This window comes from Hyposmocoma kahamanoa, unplaced genomic scaffold, assembly GCF_003589595.1.
Source record: "Hyposmocoma kahamanoa isolate Upper Pololo Valley unplaced genomic scaffold, ASM358959v1 63, whole genome shotgun sequence".
Taxonomy (NCBI): domain Eukaryota; kingdom Metazoa; phylum Arthropoda; class Insecta; order Lepidoptera; family Cosmopterigidae; genus Hyposmocoma; species Hyposmocoma kahamanoa.
Window position 1 is genome coordinate 436,582 of NW_020653851.1, and position 11,009 is coordinate 447,590.

General features: G+C 36.5%; 1 protein-coding gene across 1 annotated transcript in view; it reads right to left on the reverse strand.

The window, feature by feature from the left end:
• The window catches only part of LOC113229902 (DNA-binding protein Ewg), a 20,852-nt gene extending 9,883 nt beyond the window's left edge, over positions 1 to 10,969 (reverse strand). Inside the window, exons 1-5 of the mRNA XM_026463594.1 lie at positions 10,834 to 10,969; positions 9,073 to 9,234; positions 6,885 to 7,038; positions 1,643 to 1,767; positions 243 to 485 (exon numbers count right to left, since the gene is read on the reverse strand). Of these exons, the coding sequence (XP_026319379.1) occupies positions 243 to 485; positions 1,643 to 1,767; positions 6,885 to 7,038; positions 9,073 to 9,168 (618 nt within the window). The 5' untranslated portion in view covers positions 9,169 to 9,234; positions 10,834 to 10,969. The remainder of the gene's footprint in view (positions 1 to 242; positions 486 to 1,642; positions 1,768 to 6,884; positions 7,039 to 9,072; positions 9,235 to 10,833) is intronic.
• Positions 10,970 to 11,009: the final 40 nt, after the last annotated feature.

The window sequence follows — 11,009 nt, forward strand, 5'->3', positions numbered from 1 at the left end:
TCATGGAAGAGACAATGGAACGAAGAATGAAAAAGAATGAAAGAATGACAAAGAAAAAGAAACAATACAAAATTTCAAAAATAAGTGGCCAGGAACCAGAGAAAAAGGTGGTATGACGATGAAAGTGGTCGCATCGTCACAATGCTAACACGAAAATACTTTCCCTCGAAAAATTTGCCTAAATGTTAGTAAGGAGTCATGATATAGGGAAAAGGGTTACCTATCAGAAAAACGAAATGACATTTTCCAGAAATACCGTTTGCTCGAATTTTCATAACCCTTTGACGATTGAACAAAAAAGATGATCTAACCTGCTGAGCGAGGGCGTTCTCCAGTTCCTCCATGATCATGCACCGAAGGTTCCTGACGACGTCCTCGAGCGGCTTGGCGCCGAACACGCGATACGACGTGTTAGGCTTCCCGGGGGTGGCCACCAGAACCACTGCTTGTTGTCCTACACGGGTTGCGAATTCTTCTATGGTTTGCTATTGGATAGAAATAATGTTAGTATGTCCATAGCAAAGAATAAATTACAGAAACACCATATGTTGACTGTTAAGAAGTAAGAGTGTTTTTAAACACAAAACTTGAAACATTGATTTCTATAAAAAAAAAAAAACAAAAAATATACACGATAAATCAACTCATCCGTAGAACAACGATCTATGTGCAAGTCTACTTGTTTTCAGGACATAGTACATTTCGTTCGTTCTTCTTCGCTGTGGATGTCAGATCGATTCTATATTTTATATTTCCGAAACGAAATAAGATACATAAATTCTCAAAACACCTTCACATAGGCCTTAGTTTGAATAACGAAATTATTCTTTTAACGTACTTATTCCCTTTTTGCTAATAATCACATCGGACTTTGTTCTTCGGATGAGTCGAAACAGTTTCATTTTCTAAACACACATTTTTTTTTCTGATACGCGAAGTAAGGGGTCAAGTTTGTTTTATACTTCAACAACTTCTCTTGTCTGCGATATATATTAGATAGATAATTGGTTTGAGTAAGTCAAAACGGTAGTAGCCCAGTAGGAGAATGGTAGCTACTCAATGGAGAGACCGACGTATCGAGTACCCGTGGCAGCAAATAACGTGTAGAAGCAACACCGCTCGGTTAAGGCGAAAAAAAATTGTTTTGAAACCTGTATGTTGAAAACGGTACCCGCATTAGGCCCGTGTGGAAATACAATAAACAAATAGATATTTTTGAGGCTTATTCAGCGTCATAAAGTGAATCGATAGATTTATTTGCCTTTTCGAGTGAGGTAGGTCAAAATCAACCTTAGGCGTTTGAGAAATTTATAATTCTAGTCTGGTACAAAGCAGGCCAAATTACTACAGGACCAACGGCTATCTTACAGAGTAAAAACTGAAATAATAATGGAGAGTCAAATATAGGTCCTCACCGATAGGCACACATTAAGTTGATTAATGAGCATTAAATTATAACTATATAACTACTAACTATATTATATACATTTTCGCAACACTTAGTAATTACCTACTCGCCAAAAAACAAACTAACTAACTTATAAAGAAATAAAGGGAGTGTGAGATGATATAAATAAAAAATCTTGCAGTGCATTATAATCCAGCAGCTTTGATAAAAAAAACTTCAAAAAAGTATACTTACTCTAAGTTTCCTAAGCAGGCGGTTCTGGTGGCGCTTGCGAACCGATGGGTTGGTCTCAAACGCGTGCGGTCGCTTGCGCTTTTTCGAGGACGCTATAGCTGCTGCTGCAGCCATACCCACAGGGCCTATAACACGTTTTGCTATTTATTTAAATCACTAGAAGTGAAAGCAGATGACATGGCTCCTTGGTAGTTTGTGAATGCTAATGTTGATTTGATACAATGAAAGGACAACCTCTGGCCCAGTGGTTAGCGCACTAACGTGGTCCAAGGTTCCCGGTAGGAAACGATCTTCTCTAAATTGGTTATGATCTGTGTGTGGTAGTGTTCCTAGAGATGTTGCTGCTCTAGTATTTAAGATTACAGGAAATTCCCTATTTTTGGTCTCACATGGTAATTAATCTAATTAGTGTGGTTGTTTGGCACATATATAATTCCGTGTATGTATTTAATAATAAATAAAATCCTCAACTCTTTTCCATAACTTACAACAAAAATATGAATGTACTAATCTTAGGAGTCTCTCAAGTGTTGAATCACGTACTTTGTAAAAAATACTTAGTAAAATTGAGGATACACCGTATCTAGTGTACAGTGTGAAAACACGATTCCTAAAATTTTCACGATAGATAAAAAAACACAAACTTACTTCGAAATTTTACAAGGTACGTTACGTATATCAATGTTTTTTCTTTTGTTTTTTATATCAACTGAACTAAACAGAACATGTATAGCATACGGTATACACTTTTCAAATCGCTGTAATTCGTTTGTAAAAAAAAAAAAGAAAATTTAAATAAAGCCAGTGTCTCTGCCGTTCGGCCCAAGCAAAATGGACAATATTAATACGGGAAAAATTGGAAATCAAGCTGATGTAGCATAAAATCAGTACATTTGGAATTGGGGGTAGCTGAAGCCTTGAATAAGGTGAGAAATAGTGTCTTCGTGTAGTGACGTCCTTCACTCGCACTTGTATAACATGTAGTAACATTTAACGCTTCTTCTCATTAACTGATCTTACAATTATGTCGCCAAATATTTACATTACTAAACCCTTTTCAAAATGGAACATTACGTAGTAATTTTGAGCAGTAGAGCTCCTTGTGAAAAAGTTCATACAGGGAAATAGTGCCACCTTACGCGCACATTCATCGAAAAATTCATTGCACATTTTCCATTTGACAATAAAATATACTCTTTTACTGTTAAATAAGCTCATAGTCCCCTGAAGTATTTATTACGGAACACGTGAGAGAAGATTTCATTGAAATATATCTCTTATAACAATCGAATATAACAGATTTTTTAGTAGACGAATGTAGTCAAAATTACAATATTGTGATTCATAATAAGTTGAATTTGTATTTTTAATGACGAAAAACCGATTTTCCGTGTGGTTGAAATACGTCAAAACGTCTATTTTGGGTTTAATGTCGATTCGTTCCCACTAGTTCTATTCAGTAGTTCTATTAAATTATATTTAAAGAATAATAGAACTACTAAAAATCATTCCAAGTAAGTAATAAACACTATCAGGTAATTCCTTTTCAAATTATTTTAACCGACTTTTAAAAAAGGTGGAGGTTAATTCGACTGTATTTTTTTGTGTATGTTACGCGATAACTACTCCGATTATTTTTTCTCACTAATTCTCTCAATAGAACTAGTGGGAACCCTAAGCCATCGCAGGAATATGACTTATGCAGTGTTAAAAACTCCAGATGGCATATACCACTGCTGTATTTTTCCCTTCTTCGTGACATGCGACAAAGTACGAAATACAATACTACATTGTATTACTAGGGCGGAAAGTAGGTTGTTTCAAATGAGTTGACAAGTAAAGCACGAGTCTGAAACGAGGACTTACGCGTCACGATTACGTTATAACCTTGGTGCTCAAGTAACACTCGACGTTTTTCAACAAAACAATGTTGCTTATTATTTCACAAATTATAATTTTCACAGAGTGATAGACGATGTTAGTACGCGTTTGTCAAAAAAATGCCTACTCGACTTAGTTTTCGGGCCGAAAAACATGCCGGTGGTGTGCTCCATGTCTTTGCCGAATGTATTCGGAAGAAGAAAGCAAAGCAGAGACATAAGCAGAGATCTAGTTGCAATAGAGCTCCTTGTGGAAGAGTTCGTCCAGGGAAGTACTGCCATCTTACATATTTCTACCGTGTTCTGATTTTGAAGGGTAAGGGTGCTGGTGAAATTACAGGCACATGGGATTTCTCAACTTATGTCTCAGGGTGACGTGCGCAGTGGCAGTGCCCCTCAGATCAATGTGATTTAAAACTTTGAGTGACATTGTCACTGTTATGGACAGGCTTGCCCGTCCCGTCACTTCACATTATAAAAAAATTAAGAGAATTCTGGACTTTGTAGTCGGCCGAAGGAGAAATTGTCCTACGCAGATTTCGGCTATCTTTGCTATTTCTGTTCCACTGAAGACGTTGGGTGGGGGTATTTCTGTAAAGCCTAGTTTTCACTATACGAGTGCTCTCGGACCTAGTGCGCTCGTACGAGCTAGTCATTAGGAGTCCTCCACTCGGAATTCGGTTTACACCTTACAAGTTCATTAGCGTCCATTTGTTTCCTTGAACAATCAACATGACGACAACTGATCTGTTGCTGCGAGGTATACGAATTGTTAATGGCTGAAATACAAACTCATGAAAGGGAAAAAACAAAGCAAGATAATAATTTGAACTCAATAAATTGAATCAGTGTGGACTCGGACACGGTTCTATTCTTGCGAGTATACTCGGATCATTTAACGAAAAACAAAATGGCGCCAGCTAAGAAAAAATGGAATTAACGTGACAATAAAGGATTTTAAACGTGTTTTTATCTTTCTTTCCACTTCGCCGACAAAATTATTTTGAAGGACTCGATTAGTCATGCCTTAAAATCCATTTTCTGGTCCAAAATTTTCTCTTGCTTTGTTTTTTCCCTTTCATGAGTTTGTACTTCACCCGTTAAAATATCTGATGCAACTCCTCCACCTCGCAACAGCATATCAGTCTTCGTCATCTTGGTTGTTCAAGGAAACAACTGCTACCCGGACGCTGATGAACTTGTAAGGTGTAAATCGAAATCCAAGTGGACTGCTATACGATAACTCGTACGAGCGCATTCGATCCGAGAGCACTGGTGTAGCGAAAACCCGGAAAATTTGTAACCGCACCAATTCCACCAGAATTTCCGATAATTAGGCAACACGTTACTGTAAATATTCCACGTTGATCGCGTGGATTGCACCCATGCGTCACATGGGCTAGTGCTGACGTTGCATAATATCAGCCAAATCACTTGAACTACTACAATTGATGTATACCCCTAAGAAAAAAATGTATTTCGTAACTCTCATATTATCAAACGTAAATGATATGGTGAAATATGTAGATTTAAAGAGACATGTTTACAGTTCGGTCTCTAGAATATAAGTGACAAAATAATGTAATTTAAAATAAAATGTTTAAAATAAAATAAAAACTTAATTGCTAACCAAGCAATACGCTTCACATGTTACAGTTAAGACTATGAATATAGTCTATATATACTACAAGCAATTGTGTGAAACTATCACGCTTTTGTAATTTAATAACAATAGTGCCAGACAATCATACCAATTATGTGGTGTCAAATTAGGGGATTCCCAGTACTATGAATACCAGCGTAATTAAATTAACTCCAGGGCACAAAATAATTCCAGAACACCCATGCTAATTTAGAAAAGCTAGTTTAAACAAAATTCTTAGCGTATATTGCTAAGCAATGAGCCTCCGAGGTTGTTAATAATCATGCACATGAGTGTGCTCATTATTGATACAAAATGAAAAAGCAAGAACATTCTTAAGATTTTTTGTAAATAAATTGAAAACCCTAAAAATTTATGTTTTAAATTAGTTCTTTACATTATTAAAGTTTACAAAATTTATTGCAAACATGAAGAATATCATTGTGAGAACATTTTAGACATGAAACGGATGTCCGCTAACTATCCGGTATCCGGCCTATTTTCACTATCCGGCCGGATATCGCATAGTAGAACAATATCCGGCCGGATAGCGGATGTTTAAGACCTTTTTTACGAACGATTTTCTAATTGGTCTATATCTTTTGTCTTTGCACTTCGTTCTTTTTTCCCTTTTTGTAAGACTTCGTGTAACACATTTTTAACTGTTTATATTTTGACCCCAATTTCCTTCTAATCCTCAACAGTAAAAATATCCAATGAGACAAAATTGTCAAATGTAACGTATCTCCAGTATCTGTGTACTTAGCATAAACTGTGCTTTACAGGCTACACAGATTAATATTTTTAACAATTGTATATTTATAATAAACCACATTTTTATTATACAAAAACAACTAAACAGAAAAAGTGCGTAGTTATGATAATGTGTGCGTGTGAATGTGAAAATTGTGTAAAACTATTAACTTTTGTTCCATGACTTTTAATAATTCATCTGATTTTACTTTCATACAAAAATAAGAATATTTAAATAGATCGTTCTAAATGGTGACAACTGTGTAAAACGCACGAGTGCGGGTAGTCTGTTGGGGAAGTCCATTGCATGTTTGTAATTACTACCAGGTACAGATCTAAAGTGTCAGACAGACCTATAAAAACTTAAATTTATTTTTGGTTAATTTATTGTCTATTGTAAAAAGCCATGGAACAAGTTATTGTTTACGATGTTAGTAATGTCTGTGGCTCTAGTGAAAAGGGGTACAAGTAAAAAAAGACAACTTCACAAGGAGACGAAAAACAGTTAAAGCTTAATATGATATTAAGCATTAAGTGTTTTTTCATGTTTCCTTGTAAAGTTCGCTATTTTTTACTTGTACCCCTTTTTTTACTAGAGCCACAGATATAGTCCTACAAGGTTGTGTTTTACAAATAACCACGTATATAATATATTTTAGCTCCAAAAAATATAAATGTGTACTTTGTTATTCAGTTGTAGATATCAGGAACTGGATGACAGCAGTATGTGGGGTCCGTCCGAAACAATTTCTGTCAAATAAGCAATACTCGACAATGTCAAGTACGAAGCTTCGTTTGCCTCATGCGTCTTTTGATTTAGTCGTGTATTACTTATTTGACAGTTATTCCTTCGGACGGAGAAAGAGAGTACAGGGCCTGGGTCATATTTATTGGACGGCAGCTTCATTCTGAACATCCGTGGTGATTATGACAATGTGTCCAGGTTACTGTAATGTGGAATACACACCAGCTGCAGCCAGTTGTTTGGTGACCTCGTCGCTCATAGCTGTCTTGACTATGTCCGCGGGCTCGTCGTACGAAGACCCCGCCGCCGACGAGCCGCAGTCATCTTCATCGTCTGACGCACCGCTCAGCCCACACCCGTCCACTTGGGACATATCCTGTGGAAATGCACATGGTTTTATTTTTCAACTGCCAACACCATGATCGCCTTGTATTGGAAATAATGTGCTACAATCAGAAGAAAATTATCTCCACGGCTACTCAACACCGTTGAAAGCACTGGTCATTGAAATGATATTGTAATTATGATAATATTTGCTATTCTGTTAAACTCTAATTGCAATGGCAGTTGGGTGTCTATGATTTAAAATTCAAATTAAATATTATGAGTAAATAATATTAATACACTACGTCATCGACGTGCTATCGACTAGTCATAGAAGAGCAGGGAGTCTACCATAACCTATCCAAAAACAATCTTATTTCAATGTAATCTTATTATAATATTATTCATATTCGTACCATGACAAACCTGTCAACCAAGTAGTGTATTATTGCTAAAGTGATTGAAAGAACGAATGATTTCCCAATATTGTCTATCCCTTAATAAAAATAGGAAAGAAATAACGCTACATGAACTATATATGTAATGCCATCTCTTTCTTTTTTTCCGCATCGTCTTATAATGTTTAAGTACTTTGTTATTCACATTCAGAGAATTTTAACAGTTAAAAAAAGAAAAGTATATAATAACAAAATCTATTAAAAGTATGTTGTTTTCAATTATTTTTCCGCATTTTCATGAAGAAAAATAAATAAAACAAGCTGAGTCTTGACAGTCACGTTGTGAATTCGGAATTATAGTCTGGTGTCAACTGTTAGTGTCGTCAAGGAGCATACATATAGATGTCGTTGTCATAATTTTACGAATTAAACATCGCGTATTTTTATTTAACGAGAAATCATCCTTTTCCTATGTACTATTAAATAAAAAAGAAACAAAATATAGAGATTTATGTAAATTAATAAATCCAACTTAACTTTTAATCATTACAAATCAATATTTAGACATTAAATTCGAAAATAATATTGTTTCCACTGCGTCAGAGTAACTATTCTAAGATTGCTAAATTTGACATAAGAGCAATATTACTTTAATGTTAAAGTCGCGTCATAGTACGAACTGAGTGAATGAATAGTCACAAAGCTGTCAATAAAACATCATAGTTTTAACATTACAATAAGCTTACGTTAGGCGCGTTATGGTACGAAAAGTCAATGTAAGGTTAAAGTAATATTGTTTTAAGAGGTTGTGGTAGGCCCCCAGAATACCAAAAAATTGCAATGGTAGTTGAATAGCAGCTCGATGGCTAGACATTGCCAAGCCATTACTCTAACCTTTTAGCAGAATATAAAATGTACAAAATCCTGCCATTGACACACATCTAATATGATTTAAAATTAGCAGACTTGGAGTCCTGTAAAAGGCCCGAAACGTTGGTTTGTTCGAAAAAAAACAAACATAGGCGATTTAGATCTGAAAAAAAAAGTGTTTCATTTCCTATGTGTAACAATCGCGAAAACCTGAAGGTGGGTGATATCCATTACGTTCGCGCACCTGCAACTGCTCCATTAGTGGATATGTTTCCATGCAACATTGCAAGCAACGTGAAAAACATAATCAATGAAAATGTATGCCGCACTCTAGCTACTGATTCTGGGGACATGTTCGCTCAATGTTCAAATGAAAAATGTGGAGTCGCATGCGCGAAGCAGTCATGGAGCACTTGGTTTTCTTGCAGTGATGCGTGTAACGTCTCCATTAGAGCGGTTGCAGATGTACGGAGGATAGTCGGTGCGCGAGCGTAATGGATAGCCACATTAAGAAGTCGATACTAAATACAATTTGAGGACCTTAACGGCGCAGCGGTTAACACAGAAAGCACTAGGTTCCGAGTTCGATTTGCGGCAGGACCAATATGGGAAATGAACTTTTCTAAATTACTTCAGGTCAGGGTGTTCAGATCTTTTCGGAATTCCCTAGCTTAAGGTCAGGTAAATAATTAGTATATAGACTCTGGCACGTCATCATTGCATTAAGCAATTTGAATGAATTTATCATATATATAATGCCTGTACTGAAAACTGTATACGACACTATAACATGTGACATGCATTCAAATGAAACCTACCTCATCCGGCATGTCCATGGACTCACTGCTGACTGCAGAGTTCATGATGGTATAGTCTGTTTTCTCCTGCTCTTGCCCGTTGGTCTCTAGCACCATTGGTACTTAATTCACTTCTCACTCAATGATTGTTTAGGAACTTTTCTCACTTGTACTTCTTACTGCCTAAAGAAAGTATATAATTACAATTAATTAATGGGTCTCACATCACATGAGAAGGTACACACGCCAGCACATCAAGCTACACATTGACGTATCTTGTTCCGTTGCACTAGAGGCGATTTTCGAACAAAAATGTGTAGTCTGAACCCATTTAAGCGTCCCACTGCTGGGCAAGGGTCTCCTCTCAGGCGAGGGTTTAGGCCATAGTTTCCCAAATGGCCCTTACTGTCCTTTTATAGTTCACAAACAACATGCAGACGGAGCCAAGAAAGAACTAAGATGTACAGCTTTTGTATCTATTAAAATATTAATTTTATATTAAGCAGCTGTGTAATAAAAAGTCACTGCCTTCATGCCCAAATGGTTACCATGTCGGTCTGCCATGCAGAAGTCACTGGTTTGATTCCTGGGCTGGGAGAAGTATTTGTATGGCCTAAATTTATTTCTCTCGTGAGTTTGAGTGTAATTTGTGGTTGTGTATGTGTGTGTCAATAGCACCCGCGATACAGGATTTTCCTCCTGCGGGTTTATGAGTGAGTGTATTAAAAAAATTTCAATTATAGAGCCTTGTGTCAATTTAAAACAATATTTATCATCAAATTGGCACATCATACCATCCTGATTGATTGAAACTGACTGATTGACATCAGTCCGTTTTATTCAAAGATATTACAGAAGTGTTTTAATTTGCATACATACATAAATTCAGATCCTACACTAGATAATCAATACTACCAACAATGTTTAATTGTAGTTTTTATAATAGAATTTCTAATAAGATAATTCAATACTGTGAAATAATATGCCTTAACTGGCAATCGGTGTTTCATAATACAAAGTCCTTACAGAACTTTTTAGTTTCCTAATTGCATTTTCATGTCATACATGGCCTAGGCACTTAGGTTTCACTATAACACTCGAAATTGCTCAGAATTTCAGATACAAGTACATACGCAAGAAGACATCTACATGATCATTATACTTACTTACAAAGTGAATATATATCTATTTAGGCAACTGACATTATTTTGGTGAATATTTAACATTTAGCGTATTGCCAAAAGCCATACATAGGCAAACATCATTCTAGTAAAGTTGGAAGACACCCCATTAAAAAATGAAAAACAGCAGAATCATTGTATTTACTCCCCAAATATATGAAGTAGTTATGGTTGGCTATTCCATTGTGTAGGCAGCTAACACAGACCGAAAAATCAATACTCGAGCTTACCACACCGACTAGAATAAGAGAAATAAATCCACCTACAAACCTATATTGAGACAAACTAAATATTCACCAAAACAATTAAGTGGCCTTAAAATTTAAGCTGTTCCAGCTTTTATAGCTTTTACCTAAAAATCCTAACGTATTAATAGCGCTAAATATCCCTTGTACGAGCTAGGAATGCGCATTTTGTTCCGTGTTTATGTTTAGATGCATCTGCGCTGCGTCGCGCCGTTGCAAGGCAAAATTCAGGACAAATGACACAAACTCTTTTGCGGCGGCGTAAAGGATAAGCCGAAATGAATGACCATCATGAAGGGGAGTCGCGCGTTCGAGCAGGCCCAGATAGAACAGAAAGACTACGGCTGCGTACGCACCTGCGTGATTGGAAACTCATCTTGCGGTCTTATCAGAAGCCTCGCGAATCCGCTGTGATGTAACCGATTCGAGACAACACTTTTTCAGACCTTTTAGACTCAACCGGACACTGCATTCACAAAATTAGCACAGGACAGTAAAGACCCCGAAAAACGCAAATCCTCCATTATTATCG